This window comes from Microcebus murinus, chromosome 3 (genome assembly GCF_040939455.1).
Source record: "Microcebus murinus isolate Inina chromosome 3, M.murinus_Inina_mat1.0, whole genome shotgun sequence".
NCBI lineage: Eukaryota > Metazoa > Chordata > Mammalia > Primates > Cheirogaleidae > Microcebus > Microcebus murinus.
Window position 1 is genome coordinate 18,870,010 of NC_134106.1, and position 19,015 is coordinate 18,889,024.

General features: G+C 35.4%; 1 protein-coding gene across 3 annotated transcripts in view; it reads right to left on the reverse strand.

Moving 5' to 3' along the window:
* Window positions 1-1,972: 1,972 nt before the first annotated feature.
* Window positions 1,973-19,015, reverse strand: part of ATAD2B (ATPase family AAA domain containing 2B) — a 152,552-nt gene continuing 135,509 nt past the window's right edge. For all 3 annotated transcript variants that reach the window (XM_076000580.1, XM_076000579.1, XM_076000578.1), the window contains 5 exons: window positions 15,750-15,887; window positions 11,395-12,078; window positions 8,498-8,625; window positions 8,034-8,162; window positions 1,973-5,399 (listed from right to left, as the gene is read on the reverse strand). In XM_076000580.1, coding sequence (XP_075856695.1) covers window positions 5,358-5,399; window positions 8,034-8,162; window positions 8,498-8,625; window positions 11,395-12,078; window positions 15,750-15,887 — 1,121 coding nt within the window. In that variant the 3' untranslated portion in view covers window positions 1,973-5,357. The remainder of the gene's footprint in view (window positions 5,400-8,033; window positions 8,163-8,497; window positions 8,626-11,394; window positions 12,079-15,749; window positions 15,888-19,015) is intronic.

Below are 19,015 nucleotides of genomic sequence, written 5' to 3' on the forward strand. Positions count from 1 at the left end.
TAGAGATCAGGTCTCATTCTTGCTCAGGCTGGTCATGAACTCCTGACCTCAAGATTCTCTTGCCTCAGTCTCTCAAAGTGCTAGGATTATAGGTGTGAACCACTGCACCTGGCCATCCACACTTTTGAAAAAATAACTTGAACTCTGATCAACCACAATGGAAATCTGGCACATAACATCTAAAAGAATTTAAGCTCCATGAAGACAGGGATTTTTCTGTGTAGTCTGCTGTTCCAGCACCTGCAATGGTGCCTGGTACATGGTAGGCACTCATTACATATTTGGCAAATGAATGAAAGAATAAGTAAATTGGAGCTTTCCATGTCAAGCAAATCAAAAATAATTAAATAAGCATCTACTATGTACCCAGCATTGTTTTAAATTTCTATAGGGAATACAGACGAAATATGATACTTTATCTGCTCTTCCCATATGAATAAATTACTAAGTTTTGCATAATATTAGTAACATACTGTTATGCAGTAACATACTATGTTATACAGTACACAGTAACATACTATGCACTAACATACTATGTTTTTTTTTTTTTTTTTTTTTTTAAGACTAGTCAAGTGCAGTAGTGAGGAGGGGGGAAAGTAGTAGAACAAGGAGTTCAATCTGTAACTGACTGTGAACAATCACGTGAGATAACTCACTACCTTCGGACCAGCCACTAACATACTATGTTATGCAGTACAAAATACAACTAAGTTCTGAAGAAGGATCAGCATAAGTTGTGTGTGTGTGCATGCATGTGTGCATGCGTGTGTATGTGTGTAACCTGAAATATGGGCTGGGTTTAGATTCTTTACCAATACAACTGATATGATGTAATATGAAAGATCATAAGAAACCAAGAAAAAAATTTGGTAAAGTGGGGCTAGACTCTAGAAAAGCCTGCTAAAGGCAAAGAGCAAATATAATGCCAACTCTCTGAAGCCCTTCCTTACTTTCCCCTATTCCTAAACAGAATTAATTTGTTCCCTTCTCGGAACTCTGAACAACACTGTGCACCTTCTGTTAAAGCACTTAACCCACTGACTCATTACTACTGGTTTTATGCACCAAACTCCTCTAGCAGACTGTAAGCGACTTAAGGACAAGGAATGTATCATCTGTACCTAGCAGATGTCAGAGACATAATAAACACATGAATGTAGGGGAAAGAGAGGGAATTTATATTTTAAAAAATAGCCAAAAGATAACTTAGTAGATCTCAGGGTGTAAGAATAACATGAAACAGATGTTTGAAGATTGGCCTTTGATTTTACTATAGTTTTGAGTGTTACAGAAACTAAAACTGGATAAATAAAATTCAACTTCAGGATCCTAAAAACTTCACTGAGCCTCAAATACAATCACAAGCTCTTTATCTAAAATATTCAGATAGTTTTAAAAATCCATTTTGCAGGTATACTATTACCAATCCTTTGATATAGACAATCAAAAGTAAAAATTTCAAAATAAAAAATATAAACATAAACAACAACAAAAAGGGTATCTCAAGGCAGATAGCAGAATAGGCATTCTAAAGCCAGTAACATTCTATTCACTTGAAGCAAACCCTTCAAAATTCTGGTATGAAATCTCTCTCCATATTATGTACTGTACTGTATAAAGTATGTTCATAACAACTCAATAAAAGGGAAAACATTATAAACAAGTGAGCCATACTACCTGATCATATACAGTGCCATAGTCTTCCAGTAAGAAAAACAAATTTTAGAAGTAACCATCCCTTCTATACAATATATTTTAGATAATCTTCAACTAAAACCAAACTTCAATAGAAAAAGCTTTCAGCTAAAAAATCCTAAGGTGTACTTAAAATTTAAAACAAACATATAACAAGACTTCTTGGCTGCTTAATAAACAGCAATATGCCCTATCTGTAAAATAGATAAAATCAGCTAGAAAACTAGCACTGCATTTGTACCCAACAATGATCATAATTAAGCTAAAGAAAGACATGTTTTTCTTGTCATCTTTATTCAAGTATTTCACAGCAGTTATATTACAAATTACAGTAAATGTTCAAATTCCAGAATTCAAAAATTAAATAATTTACTTCAAACTAATGTAAAATGAAGTCAAATGCAAAACATCAATTTAACACAATTCTAAATTAAACTACAAACCCAAAATAGACCATAGTTGATGAAGTCTACTTAATCTACAAAGTAGACACATGACTGAAACCAAATAGGACTCCCAAAGTCTAAGTAACCAGATGTACAAAATACAAAAGATGCAGGTACAAGCTCAAATTCAAGCTTACAATGTGATTACAAATAATAATTATAATAACAATGGCATTCAGCTACGGGACCTGACACTGAAGATACCTACTGAATAGCACCATAGCTGAACCAACTTAATCAAAAAAGGGAAGAAATTACCACCCCACTCCCTAAAAATAAAATCCAGTAAATCTACAAATACATTGGCTTATGAGAAAAATCAAGTCATGAAAGGACATTTAAAAAAAAATCACAGGTGAGATTCAAGCTCGAAAACACAATTAACTCCACAGCCATCAGTTTCAACCCTAGTGTGGTTCCATCATCTTCAAAAAGCTCCCAGGATTCCCACAGCTGAGCACGAACTATTGCTGGGCTGTGCTGTGATACACATTTTACTGATCTGAGAGTAAGGTTTTACATAGGAGCTCATCATTTATAATGCTCACAATAGGAAATAAGAACAGAGGTCAATTTGTACAAATTTTTGCCAATGCTATACAGCAAAAATTAAGAACTTACAGAAAGGTAAACAAAATTTGAGTCCACTTAGATAATTTCACAAGCTGCTTTAAACTATAGAACCACCAGATATCTGTAAAATAAGCAAAACTGGTATAGTGTTTCTTTTTTGAGGAAAAGAGGGCCAGAGGAGATGGTACAATTTCAGCTCATTTTTTTCCCCTTGGCATTAGATTGGCTTTCTCTTTAAGACCTAAACTGTTCAAAGTGGCAGTTCCTATACTGAGGTTGCCTCCAATTTCTCCATCTACATTAAAGTTAAAAATAACAAAAACAAATGAAACTTGATCTTTTGGAAGCATTTTAACGCTGAACATAAATAAATTTCCCTTGTCAAACTTACTGATGGCTAAAATCTTAATTAACTTGTACAAATTTAGTAACCTACTAAGAACATGTGCGTTTTTTTGTTTTTTTTTTCCTTTCACAAGTGCTGCTGTTACTTGAACAGAATGCTTCTGAATTAGAGTAACTGGAATAAATATTTAAAAAAAAATAGTGCAGCAAGAACCTGAGACTTGCAAAAAACCCTTTTACCAGAAACTTGCTACAAAAAATCTGCTACATCTTATTTCATCAAATCTTTAAATTCTGTAACAATTTCCATCAAAATACAAAATGCTAATGTATTAGACAGTAAAATAGTTTGAACTGGTATGATGGTAATAAATACTAAAGAAAGCATGAAAATCCTCCCAATAATCAAATTAGAGGTTTCAAATAACCTCCCCTTTAAAATGGTTCATCGTTAATCGCACTTGCCCACCTTAAAAATACAGTGTGTCTACATGGGTAGCATCTTGAATTACATGACTGAATATTATGAAAACTTCATAGAGTAGGTATAAAGAAAACAAGTGGCATTAAAAAAAATTACACTAGAATTAGAAGGCGCTAGATGTAAATGTAAATGCAAAGAAGCACTTTGGATTACTGCAGTATCCTATGGCCATGGTATGCTTTCTGCACACTACAAATAGCCAGAGACAAGGAGACAAGTACCTTAGCTTCAGCATGTAAACGGTGGCAAAGTGATTACAGGACTCTGTAAACGCTGTTGGTAACTAAAATACAAAAAGCTGAGGTAGCTCAGTATCTCTGCAGTAGTCCAAGACCAAGACCATTTGCCCTAATTAAAACCCAAACTACATGTGTTGCATATATTGGAAAGACACACCTGCAGCTAACGGCTATAATGAATGAAGATATTAAGCTAACTTGTTGGCAAAATTTTCTACCTTTTTGTTTAAAAATCATCTGATAAAAAATGTCACTGCACTCCCACTGCCTCTTTGCAACTGCCTAGACTGTGTCTCCAAATTTGTAGAAAGTTTTTGTAAAACTAGTAACCCATAATTAATTTCAGATAAGTACAATTCACAGAAATCACTCAACAAGATCCAAAATGTGCTCCAATCAAAATAAAGAGTTGTGAAGGTAAGCTTAAGGGAAGGGATTTAAACATTAATACTGTTATTCAAGGACAATATCAGAGCTCACTTGCAATTATGCATACAAAAAATGAATTCCATGGAGCTTCTGACAAATTCCTCTCTTTTCTGTCCATTTGGCAAGTTTTGGCTTTAAAATAAAACAGTAACGATTTACTACATATGAAAATCATTTTTCTCTGGGAACTCAAACATGAATAACTATTAAATTGCCACTGACAAAAGAAAAAATGGCCACTATTTATTTTCTGGTCATCATTGTCAGTAATACCAAAGAGTATGTGGGGTTTTTTTGTAGGCCATGTATTATTTGTTGTTGTTTTATTACATTTCTTAAACTGAAACAGACCTTACAGGAAAACTTTAGTATATTATGTGGCTTACTGAGTGTCTTGATTGACCTTTGAGAATGAGACAGGCATTTAATACCAAAACACTTGTTGTCTCTTAATGACACAGAATATGAAAACTTATTTTCAAGGTTGTGACCAAAGAAAGTATTCTAATTTATTTGCTACAAACAAGCCCATCCATTTAGCCTTATCTTTCTCAAATGAATAAAAAGGCACATTAAAGGCAGTTCTAAAGAGCCTAATCTAATTTCATCCAGTTTCTTTAGCTTCTCACCAGAATATTCCATGGCCAACTCTAAAAAGGTTTCAGTCCATTACCCAGATTGGAGGGGCAGGGGGAATATGATAGGAGGGTAGAGAAGAGAAAGAAAAAAAATAACGACAGGTTGCCCACTGTTTAAACAATTCAACACAGTTAGAACTGCCCCAATCCAGTTTCCTCCTGTTTGCTGGTCTGCTCCCTAAGAAAGGAGTCTCCAAAAGAGAGTGCACGAAAAAGAGGAGCAGAAGCAAGAGCAGTTTCTGTAGCACCAAAATCTCCAAGCTGTGGGGTTGTATTTTTTATTTGTGGAAAATACAACATGTTTCTGAAGTTCTGTTTGGTTCTTGTAGGCTGGTTGGTTTCAGGTACCTGAGACAATAGCACCAAATTCAACAGAGAGAAAGAATGAGTGAGAGAGCACTTTACACCAAGGCTCTGCGCATAATTGGTGCAATTTGAAATCGAATGGCTCAGAAGGCTGCTCTGTCAGGAGCAGATTGGAGAGGATAAACCACTCATCTTGAAAAGTTCATAGGAATGTCTCAAACATATGAACTGTTCTTTCCATCTCCTATAAGGGGGAAAAAAAATGCATGTTATCTATTAAGGGAAAGACAAGGGTATTCCTCATTATGCTCATTATGAAAGAATTCACTTTAAATTTTTAGGACATAATTTGAGATACAGGTTAAACTTTTAATATTTTCATAATTATAATACCATAGCTATTCTGTAAGACTATATGCCCTAGACACTTCCAAGTACTTCCTATTTTAAATGTAGGCTAATGAGGAGGAGGATGATAGTAACACTCAGTAAGTAACTTATTATGCCAGTAATCTATGATGGATGAGTATGAGTACTATGAATATGAGTATGATGGTAACACTCAATGAGTAATTTATGTCAGTAATATGAGTAATTTATTATGTCAGATATTGGACTAAGAAATGTATACATATAAAATGTATAAGTAAATACTTTAAATTAATTCCCACAATAACGCTGAAGTTCAGTTGAAGATGGGTATTACTGTGGCCCCATTTTACAGATAAAGAAACTGAGGCACAGAGAGGATAAATAATTTGACAGCTAATAAATGGCAGTCAAGATTTGAATGTACACAGCCTCACTCCAGAGCCTGAGCCTTTCCTTACTCATTATATTCCACTAATTCCCAAAGCAAAATGAATGCATTCAGTGTAATGAAGCTAATGCCAAAAACCAGAATGCACCCTGTGCCCATTTCTATTCACTTCCACCAGAAAAAAAGCCAGAATGGGTGGCTGCCTTCACCACCACCAGAAAAGCCACTTACTGCTGATTCTGCTATCAATCCCCTCCCTCCCTAAACTGGACCCCTAGATTACCAGGGTTCAAGTTCCATTCTAAGAGATGTTTCACAGCTGAAGAGTATTCAATCCATTTAAGCTAATGAAATCACAATCATGTCAACAAAGAAATTCTTGAATAAAAAAGTAAAGAACTCTACCTACACATTTCATTCAGATGGTCAAATGTCAGATACATCTAAGACATTTGCTTTTCTTTACTCCCTTTAAATAGCTCCAAAGAAATTCTATGTCTCTATAGAACTAATAGGCTGTACTAACAAAGTTCTTAAATGATCAATCAAAATCACTTCTGCTAAATGTTTTATCATATATTGCTGAGTAGAAAAAATCAAGTTACAAAATATACAATATGACCCCAACTTTTAAATATATAATCACACACTTATAGATATGTTATATACATCTAGACATTTTAAAAGATTGGAAGACATTCCAAAAGATTAACATTGACTAGTTTCCTCTAGATGGTGGAAGATGGGTGATGTTTTATTTTCTCATTGTGCTTTCCTGTACTTTCTATGTATTATAATGACTTAGTACAGCTTTGTAAAAGTGTAACTTGTCCTAGCACTCTGGGAGGCTGAGGTGGGAGGATTGCTTGAGCTCAGGAGTTCAAGACCAGCCTGAGCAAGAGAGCCCCATCTCTACTATAAATAGAAAAAAATTAGCCAAACAACTAAAAAAAAAAGAAAAGAAAAAGAAAAAATTAGCTGGGCATGGTGGCACATGACTGTAGTCCCAGCTACTCAGGAGGCTGAGGCAGGAGGATCGCTTGAGCCCAGGAGTTTGAGGTTGCGGTGAGCTAGGCTGACGCCATGGCACTCTAGCCCGGGCAACAGAGTGAGACTCTGTCTCAAAAAAAAAAAAATGTAACTTGTAAAAATGTGATTGCAAAATAATTTTTAAATGTTCTCTTGCTTTGATTCAAATCCCATATTCCTTATTACACATGAAAATAACTATATCCTCTACATACAAATCTTTAATATACTAGTAATATTCCTTGAGAGCAAGAACTTTGTCTTATTCATTTTATACATTCCAATCACCTAGTACAGTATATGGCACTGAAGGTACTCAATAAATATTTAATAGATAAACCACCAGATAAACAAACTAACAGGCAAATGGACAAAGAGTCTAACTAAGTCATTTAGCCATTTAGTGGGTAGATGAGGGATTATATTTGCTCAGATGACTTAAAGAAGCAGAAGTCTGGCTTAATGACATAAATTACATGAACAGAGACATGAACTCATATTTATAGGGCAAAAACTTCTCTATGGTCCAATGTTGGCTAGAAAGAGAATGCTTGTTTCATTTCTAAAAGAATCCAAGCAAAAGGACAACCACTCCTTCATGCAGCTAATTTATAAGACCAGATTTGATTAAGTTAGATGACTTTTGAGTTCTCTTCCAAGTATTAATGGGTGGTAAATAGGTCTTACTGCCCATGCCAACTCCTTTAATCAGCAGTGGCTGCCTAGGAAGCAGTGTTAACGATTGTGGGGCCATTCCCACATCTAACAAGTCTGAGTGATATGTTCAGTCAGCATGTCAGTAATAAGGGAGGAGAGTTGTTACACACTATTCTATGTATATGCCAACCCAGAACCATGGATTTCTGTGTTTTGATAAACAAGGAACCCCAGATTACTTCTTTCCTGAGACAAAAGGGTACAGAAACTTTAAACTATACTCTTAATTATTCTTCTAATCTTAAATCTTCAAAACACTCTTTAGTTACCTGGTAGAAGATATAGATTTAGGCAAATTAACTTTTTTTCTATTTTCTTTGGGAAAAGTAAAAGCACATGTCTGTTCATCCTATAGATAAACTAAGCACTTACCTCTATAAGTTGCGATTTGTCATAATCTTTACGATGACGGTAGATGCACTGACTAAGAAGAGAATATAATCTCTCAAGTTGATCAACTGCCAGATTGTTGCTTTTATCTACCAATAAATCAAGCAATTTCTAAGAAAAATTAGAAGAGAATAAAGATGTAATTTGATTTTGCTGGTGACATTGAAACAGTTATATTCAAATGGCCATATATCAGGCACCATAAGGCTATGATGTAACAGCGACACCTGAGGTTAAAAGGTTCAAAGGCTTATTTATTACCAAGACCAATCCCATAACTTTCAACTCCTTAAAACACAAGTAACTCATTTTTACTAGAAGCCCTGAGGCACTTATATCCCTAGGTTAAAGCAGGAGATTTCTAAAACTAGTTTTATTCAACTGCCTACAAACACATTAAAATCTCCCTCGTTCATTAAAAACTGACTGGCAATAAGTAAGTTTACCTTCAATCTCTCACGATCAACTACAAGAGGTGGCACAGGCTCCGATGGCTCTTCTGGAACCAGTTCCAGGCTTGTCGTTTTTGCCTGCTCTAAAATTAACTTACGGTATTTCTTCACTTTAGAACCACCTAAAATTGAGGGGAAAAAAATATGCTGCAGCATGTAAAAGTTAAGAAAAGTCAGCCTTATGCAATTATGTATTCTTTCACCCACCACAAATCCTATTTGGAATAAGGATGGGTATATTCTTTAAGTGATAAATGTTTTTTTATTTAAGTAACCCAATGTGGGTAAATGATGTTTTTGGTGGGTTAAGAATAAATAACCCAAATTAAAAAGAACTAAACCACAACTAAAAAGTCAAGTCAGATTAGAATATCACCTAATAAACATATCCACTAAAAGGAAGATAAAAGCAATCTTCACTAAACACTGACTTATAAACAGCCTTCACTCTCTTTATGACAGCTATATTTTAAAATTTGGAGCTTTCAGAACTGGAAGCAAAGAAGCAATCTAAAAAGGCAGATACTAACACAAAGTGGGGCCTGTCTACACATTTGCATTCCAATCTAAAACGTTCTCAACATTGCTTGAAATTTCTTATTTTCTCTGTTATAATGACTAAAATTCTATTACAGATTGATCTGGGTTTAAATGTTTTCTTCTTAAAAATATTAATATATAAATATAAATAAAACATATAAATATAAATAAAAAAATATAAAATATTATTGTAGTATAATCTAATTGCTTTTCTATTTTGTTGGGGCCAGCCACAATGAAAAACCAGTAATTTTGAGGTAGGTAAGCATAATTTCATAGGCACTTTGAGGGATAGAGACCCTCAAAATGCCGGCCCGTTGAGCCCTATGGTCTCCCAGGGTAGAACTACTCTAAGGGACGGAGGTGAGTGAGGGTGAAGGAATATAAAGACAACCTTAGACTATTTCAGAATTTCATGCAGCACCTGGCCCATATGAGAGACACGAAGGAGAATTTATTCACTGAGTGTCCCTGCATTGGGACACTCCTACATTAGTATACTCCTGCATTAGTCCTCATACTTTCCAGTCTTTAAACTCTTCTCGTCAATGCCTGCTTTATAAACAGTAAAAGAACCAAAATGTTGTCTTCAATACCACATATTGTGACATATCAGAGAAATTTTATATTTCAGGGAGCCTTTAAAGTGAAAGTCTCTATGGTTCAATTAATATGTGCTAGGAGTTTTGTTAAAACCATACTGATCCTTATTACTATATCCGTGGACTTCTAGAGGCCTGAAAACTCAGATTGGGGACCACTGCACTAGGTAATACTGTCCTGACAATTTCAGCTAAAAACTTCATGTCATACTTTTATACAACAAATATCTTTAAAGCTTTTAGATCACCAATTGATCATAATAATTTAGCCTTTTCTGCAAGCCTACTGAAATCTCATAGATAAATAGCATTAAAATGGACTCCTCTACTCCCACCCATTCTGCTTCATACCAGATTTCTCCTTTTGTTCCACTGTCTTGTTCATACTTAACCCTAGCTTTAAAGTTCTGATAGCCCAGAATAAATACTGCTCTAAAAACTACTTACTATTATTAAATATTGAGGAATAAAAAAAATTCTCAATAGGTAGCAACTAAGAACAGCAAACCTCTCTTTATCCATTAAAAGAATTCTTAGACTTTGAATAATATTTTCCTACTTGCTAACTTTGCTAGAGGGCTTAAGAAACTGGCAGCATTGGGAGGCTGAGGCAGCAGGATTGCTTGAGCCCAGGAGTTTGAGGTTGCTGTGAGCTAGGCTGACGCCATGGCACTCACTCTAGCCTGAGCAACAAAGCGAGACTCTGTCTCAAAAAAAAAAAAAAAAAAAAAAAAAAGAAAAGAAACTGGCAGCAAAAAAACTTTCCCCATGTAGTCCAAATCCCAGGCTAAAGCTGTGTACTCCACATAATTTAGAGAAGACGAAACAATTTCAAGATAACCTAGTATAAAAAAAGTACCTATCCATGAAGGAAATGTATATTCAGCAGGGTAGATATCAGCTCACCCCATCTCACTATGACCTAAAGAATAGTGATAAACAAAGACAGGTTGAAACCCTTAACTCGCCCTTTCTGCTACTTCTTAGAAGAATCATGGAGCCATAGGAAGAGCTGGCAGAGTGCTCTCATTCTCTGAGAACAAGGTAAACTTGAGAATGAAGGCTCTGAATCTTTCCTCTACTACTGGACTTACAAAGCAATGGAGTCTCTTAGACTCAACAGCCCTTGGATTCAAGGAACAATGACTGCCTAGAATGAATATACCTTAGTATGTGCCAGTTACCAAGAGAGGCAATTAAAATACATGAGTTATTTAATCCCTGAAACACCACCATTCTGAAGTTCAATTTCCTATATGAAAAAAATAAGTTTGGAGAGAATATCTAGCTCAAGTCACATGATTATAATGAACAGCAGTAGATGTATATGACTCTTAATCTAGATGTATATGACTCTTTCTGATATGCCACAAAGGTATAATATCCAAGTCTTCTCTGTCCACCCCCAGTCCATTGCAATAATTCTTCCATTGGAATTCATCTTCTTAACACCTGGGGATTTACTCAGCTTTCAGTCATAAATCCCTGAGGACAGGGGTGATCAGGTGGGAGCCAGAAGAGTAAGCAGGAAGAAAAGCAATGCATTTGGGACCATAAACCCTCTGAAACTTACAGCAAAATTTAGTACGTTTATGTGTACTTTTCTAGGGAAAGGAATGAAAATTTTAATAGATTCTCAAAGGGGCATAATTATTCATCAACTATTGCTACTGGGAACCAAATGAAATATGCAATGAATTAGCTCTGGAATTTACGCCTTCAGAAGATTTTTTAAAATATTAGCTTTACCTTCTTTATCCAGTTCTGCATCTTTAACCTCCACATCGGGACCCGGTTCTACCTTCTCATTATTGCTACATTCCAGTGCCTCTAGTTTCTCAGGATCATCTCCATGATTTTCATTTGAAGTTTCTGTTTTTTCTTTTGACTGGTCCTCCAGAAGAGTCTTTTGTTCAGAACTACATTTATCTCCACTATCACAGAAAGAAACTACTTCAACTTTGCCATTTTGACACTCCAGGACTGATATTCCTTCAAAGCTGTCAGTGGAAGCCTCACCATTTAGACAGTTTCCTTTAAGGAAAGGCTCTTTCCTAGATGTCTGTTCCGGATTTAGGGAACTGCTGCTGTTGACGAGTAGAGATTCATTTGAACTTTCCTCCTCAGTAGATGCAAAGTTCTCTTTTGCACCTGCTCCACTGTTAAGCCTCTGCCCCTGGTCCATGTCCATGATGTCACATGATGACTCATCATTGGTCATAGATAAGTCTCCAGTCTCTTCTCCATTTTCCTCATGGCAGTCAGTGCTTACCTCAAACTCTCCATTCTCTAGCAATTTCCTGTCCTCCGTATGGTTCTCATAGTCTGCAAATTTGGTGTCCTCTTCATCTTTTTTAAAATTATTGACTTTCCTTTTCTTAATAATTCCTTTACCCCACTGTGATCGCCGCCTTGATTTTCTCCGAACCCGAACTATTTTACAAGGAAGGAAAAAAGATATGTAGAACTTGGAATGCAATACCTGTTTTACATATGTTTATTAAATAGGACCCAAAAGAAAGCAAACCCATACTGTTCTAACACACAAACAAAAACTACTTAGTTCTTGAAGTCCATGCTGACTAATCTGCACAATCTATAAGTAGAATCCACATGAAGTCAGGGATGAACACTGCAGAACAAAAATTTTTTAAAATTTATTTCCTATATGAGTTTACTCAGCATTAACCTTTACTATTACCCTACTTTATAGCTGTTCCTAATTTCCAAAAACCAGGGCGCAAGCACATAATATACATATTTAGGGAATGACAACATTGCCAGGCTGCCAGAAAGATTGAGGCCATGGCCTGCATTTCCACCAGGAAGGTGGATGCTTTGCAAGCAAAAATTAGCTCCTAAATCATGCAAGGAAATAAAGACATAATCCAATATAACGTGATAGAATAGTTACAGGTATTCCCACAAAGAAATCTCTGTTGCTTCTCCTTCCAGAAAAAGGAATCACCCACAGTAAGCATGACCGTAGATAAAAGCCCTATGAAGGTTATATGGACATTTGGTTAGCCAAGTGTTAACCTCTTCCAGCACAAATCGTTCAGCCAGTACCATCAATTTCTTACAGCTATTCGAGAATATGTAGGAAAACTAAGCCCTCTACTATCAAGACAACAACAACATTAACAAAACATTGCAAATAAATATTTGGTCAATTATGTGAAAAGGGAGACCTACAAAAGTTGTAGGTACTCTTGGATGCTAGTAACCATCATTAAGCTTTATGAGTAGACAGCTAGGGCTTCTAGGTGATAATGGGCCCAGCAATTTTTAATTTCCCATATATTTATCAAAGGTAGGTAGTTAGGCAAATCTACCTCGTCCCTTAAATAAACATAAAGTTAACTTTTATTTTGAAATTTGTTTTTTTTTTTTTTTATTTTTAGCCATTCGAGAAAGCAGGAATGAAATTTGTGATGCATCATACAGTTAAGTGCTCTTTAGAATGCTTAAACATGAAAGTGAATGGGTCATTTCATTTTTATGACCCATTTTTTTCCTATGGCTATGAAAGTAGTAAGTCAAGTCTGGCTTAATTTTTTTAAAAAGACTACATATGTTTCTGGGCACATATATTGGGCAAAGACATTTTAAAAAGAAAAAACAAAATCACTAAGTGTAGATTGTTTAATCCATAGTTTGTTTTGTAAAGACAGAAAGGAATATGGCCTTATAACAAGCCTTATTTCTTACATGCACACTGCTTACTGTGAACCTACAGTCTATCAACAGTATATATATAGTGTGTTTATAAACTTCTTTCATCCTTTCATTTTTAATCCATTTGAATCTCTGCAAAGATACAAATGTATTCACAAGAAATACACAAATCTAGTTATAAATATTACTCCTTTCTTATCTGAGAATACATCTACTAAAGGTTTCTATAATCATCTCCAAAATTCAAATTATTCAGTCATTTAGCTCAAAATATATTTTTCCTTCAAAACTGTAATATTGTTAGAACTATATCTTCATTCTTCCCACCTATTACTTTCTATTTTTACAATGTATGGTTATAGGATAATTTGCATGGAGAAAAAAATTCCTGCATCAGTCTACTGTTAAAAGCTGGTATACAGGCTCAGGTGATGGGCATTTGTAAACACCTCATTAACTTGAAAATCTAATCTAGTCCATATTAAAGATGAAAGAAAAACATTCAGCTTGCTCTGACTCCAAAAGGTGGAGCTGTTAGATTTTTTTAGTACCTGGAAAGCTACTCTTGACATTATAACCTCTCATTCTCTAACCATGTAACAAAACTACAAGACATTCTCCTTTTCTTTTCTAAGCTATGGAACTCTAGAGCAAAAAGAGTCTGAACTCTGCTCAATCAAGAGCCAACTCAATTACTTTACATGTAGCACATTCAACACAGTCTAGAAAGCCCTTCCGAAGAAAGTTTACTCCTGATGTTTTCATTCTGCCTATACTGTAACAGAAAATCTTATCCTTTGGGAGGTAGAACTAGAGCTCTTTTTCCCCTCTTTATATAATTATTTCTAAAGGTTAGTATAATTTTGGAAAAATAAGAGAAATTGATCATTATAAGCTCCACATGAATAGGGATTTTTGTTTCACTCACTGCTATATATTCAGAGTACCTGGCATGTGGTAAGAGCACATATTTGTGGACCTAATCCTTAATATACCACTTCCTTCATGAGGGGTGCCTGACGTGAAAAGCCATTTATGGGCACAATCTTTAGAGTCAATTTTTATAGCATCACCGAGCTTGTTTCCAAAACTAGAACCTAAGGAAAGCAACTCTCCTTTAGGGACATTTAGATATATGATTAAAGTTAATGTAAAGCAGAAAAATGATGGGTCATGTATGCCATCTACTGGTAAGAGAAAACAAAACTCACAATTGTGGATTCAAAGAATTGTAGATTGAATTGAATTGTAGATTCAAAGAATATTTTTAATACTTAAAGATACTTAAAGCTTCTTAAAGTGAATATTCAATGTCTTTTCATTAGTAAATATTTTTAACAGGTGCAGAGAATGTAAAGGATTTCAAGTTTTAAACTAGAGTGCTATGTTACACAATCCAAGTAATAATCTGAGATACAACTAGGCCAAATAGCATTACTCAGTTTCATGGCAACCAAATACACTATTAAGTCCTTTCTCAAACTGTCTCATATATGAATGCCACTTATTGAAAGAGGACACGCTAGGGAAAAAAAGTGGGTAAGGCTGCTTTATTCAAATTCAATGCCATTGATGAAAGAACATATTAAGGCCAGCTTTATTGACAAGGTAATATAGGTTGAGTATTCAAAATCCAAAACTTTTTGAGCACCGACATGATGCTCAAAGGAAATGCTCACTGGAGCATTTTGGAGTTTGGATTTGTGATACTGAACTAGTATGTATATTGCCAATATTCCAAAATCTGAAATACTTCTGAGTCCCAAGCATTTCGGATAAGTGACACTGAACCTGTATTATCACCTTTATACCAGAAGAACAGCATCTATCTTCCAAGGAAGGCTATCTTTAGTGAAACAGAAGAACTATATTAGGAGGATGTTGTATTTATTAACATTTGTCTTTTAGAAATTTTATAGATCAACAGGAGTGAGTGACATTAAGAAAATCTAAGACATGAATTTTCCCTTTAAATACATCTTACAAAACAAAGAAAGAAGGCTGTGCAAACTTTTCTAACTGAGCTCAAAATATTCTCAGAAAAATCAGCTTCCTACCACCATATCATCCACTCCCATATGCTGGAGTCTGCATTTCCCACTATAAAGAGAACATCCTATATAGCATACAAGGGGTGGCGGATGAGGACAGGGAAAAATAACAATCCTATTGGCTCTATCCAAAAAACAAAGTTTAAAACTGAAAACATTCACACCTAGTTCAATTACAATACTGAGTACTGAAAAAGGATAGAAAACAGCAAATAAGGTTAAAGATATATATTTCTGATTCAGCATCTTACCTCTGAAAAGAGATGAAAAGAACTGTGGGAAAACAGTAGCACTTCAGTTTGTACCCAAATCCTAACATATCTGCATCATTCTCCGTTGTTCCCACTACTGGATAACATGATCTCAAATACTCACATGCACATTTATTTGCAGAGTTGTGCCAGACATCCACTGGATTTCTTTGTTTGTGCCGAAATGCCTCTTCAACTCTAGTTTCTGTCTTCCGAGCTCCAGCACCATGAGGATTTATTTGTTCTGCTGTTACCGATAAGCCTGCAAGCAGAAGATAAGCAATACCTATTTAAATATTCCCAGCTACATAAACCAATAAGGTTAAAAAAAAAGTCTGAAATACAAAACTGAGTTTTAAAGTCATTAATTATACTTGGGCAGTTTGTAATTCTGATGGAAATAGTGTCTTTTGTTTTAAGATGGGAAAGAAATTAGATATAAAATCATAAAAATAAAACCTCCTGGCAGTCCATGCCTACACTTAATCCCCAAAGGGGCCCTATTTTTATTCATTTTAATTCACAAACGGACACACTTCACATTATTATGACTGTGAGACAGTAAGATTATATATTGCCTAAAAGTCATAATCTCTGCCATCTTAGAATGTACAGTGTTTACTGGGCCTATTCCCATGAACTATTTCAAAATATTTGCTGCCTGTCACACCACATTGCAGTATATTTAGTTTTCTTATATTACCTTCCTAAGAGTAATCATTCCATCTCAATTTTCTTCACTAGGTTTCTTTCTCCTATGTGGTCCTTAATTTAATGTTGGTGTTTCTCTGAGTTCCCTCTGTCATCTCTTTTTTTCTTACTCTAATCTATACCTTCCCCCACAAAGTAGTGTTGTGTCTAGCCTCCAATACCATTATATAATAATTCTCAAATCTGTATATTAGCCCAGACATCTCTTGCCTTCTAACCCATACATCTAAGTGCTTCCTTGATATCTCTGACTGGATACCCTAAAGATAGGTCAAATTAAAGATAACTGGTTTATTTTTCCCAAGAAAACAAAACAATTCATCCTTACATATTCCCTATCTAGACTGGTGGTGCTAGCATACGTAAGTCAGTTCACCAGCAATGTGGCAGCCAACTTCAACTCATCCTTCCCTTCACAGTGCTCACCATGCCTGCAGCTACATCTCACATACATTAATCTTTTCTACCTCCATTCCTACTTCATTAATTAGAATCCCTGGACTATTCAACAGCTTTTTGTTCCCAGCAGCTTCACTGAGATACAACTTATATAACATAAAAATCACCTGTTTTAAGTGTACAATAAATAATTTTTAATAAGTGTACAGAGCTATGCAATCACCACAGCAACGTAATTTTAGATGACTGTCCCAGGCAACCACTACTCCACTTATTGTCTCTATAGACTTGCCTTTTCTGGGTATTTCACATAAAAGAATTGTATGTGTGGTTTTCTGTGATTGGCTTCTTTCACCTAGCGTAATATTTATGAAGTTCATCCATGTTATACTGTGTATCAGTACTTTGTTCCTTCTTGTTGCTAAGTAGTATACCATTGTATGGATATCCTATGTTTTCCTTACCCATTCACCAGTTGATGGACATTTGAGTTGTTTCCAGTTTGTGGTTATTATGAATAATGCTCTAATGAATATTCATGCGAAAGTCTTTATGTGGGCATATATTTTCATTTCTCTTGGGTAGATTCCTAAGAGTAGAATCACTGAGTTGTGCAGTAAGTCTATGTTTAACTTTTTAGAAACTGCCAAACTGTTTTCCAAATTGGCTCCAACAACTTTTAAACTGATCTCTCATCTTCCTACCCTGCACATTGACACCATGCTATTTCTTGCTGCCAAAGCAACTTGACCAAGTTCATCTCACTACTTAAAATCTTTTAATGATTCCAACTGCCTAGGGCAATGGTGTACACACCTTAGCATACATAAAAATCATTTGAATAGTTTGTTAAAATGCAGATTTCTTGGCCTCAATATCCTTAGAGAATCTAATTCACTAGGTCTAAGTTGATATGGGTAATAGGCACATGCAGTTTGAAAAACACTGGCCTACAGGGTAAAGTCCAAGCTCCTCAGCATGACATTGATTCATTCAAATATTTATTGAAAACCTGTCAGAGGCTGGGATTACAGTTGGCTCACACCTGTAATCCTAGCACTCTGGGAGGCCGAGGCGGGAGGATCCTTTGAGCTCAGGAGTTCAAAACCAGCCTGAGCAAGAGTGAGACCCCGTCTCTACTAAAAATAGAAATAAATTAGCTGGACAACTAAAATATATATAGAAAAAATTAGCCGGGCATGGTGGCTCATGCCTGTAGTCCTAGCTACTTGGGAGGCTGAGGCAGTAGGATTGCTTGAGCCCAGGAGTTTGAGGTTGCTGTGAGCTAGGCTAAGGCCATGGCACTCTAGCCTGGGCAACACAGCGAGACTATGGCTCAAAAAATTATTTAAAAAACCAGTTGTATACCAGACACATTCTTAGGACTGAAGTAGAGGTATAATATAAACAAGACATTCAACGTGCTTATATCCTAAGTAAGGACGACAGAGACAACAAAGAAACAAACAACATAATACCAGTCCTATAAGAACCTATATTAGATTAGGTGGTCAGAGAATGGCTCTTTAAGGAGGGATCACCTCTTGAGCCCTATTTCCCACCATGCTATATATATATCTTTAGCAATACCAAACAGTTCAAAGTTCTTCTAATCACCAAACTATTTCACACCTCTGTGCCGTAATACATGCTATTGTTTGCTCTGTTGGCAATACTTCCTCTTAGTCTGTCACTCATGGACTCCCTTCTCCTAGTGCACTAGAGAAGGCTCCTACATTCATTCCTTAAACTCTGATCAAAATGCTGGGTTCCCTACCAAGAGGTCTCTCTTTTCTGTTCTCTGAGCATGCTTCAACCAGTGCATATATCACACTGTACCTGATTTGTTTTATAGTTCTCTCTTTCCTACTAACATGTAAGTTTCTCAAGGACAGAATTATAAATTGAATCAACAAACCACATTTGCTAATTCTGTGTTTCTAAAACCAAAATTGCATATAAACTTCCATAAGAAAGGGATTCCTAAGTACTTTTATTTCTAAGTACTTTTCAAAAGTACAGTATTGGACGTAAACTGATGAAAAATAAAACCTTTTCAGATATGAAAAGACATTAGATATCTAAATCCGTAAGAATAGAAATCTATGATTAAAAAAGATATATTCCTACAAAAAAATTTCACTAAGAAATACTTTATTTCTGTAATATATGCTACCACACTAAACCTTTCACAGAAGGTAAAGTTTTAAAATATTTTTGAGAATTTACATGACACATATTAGTATTACATGACACATTAGTATTAGAATTGAACTAAAT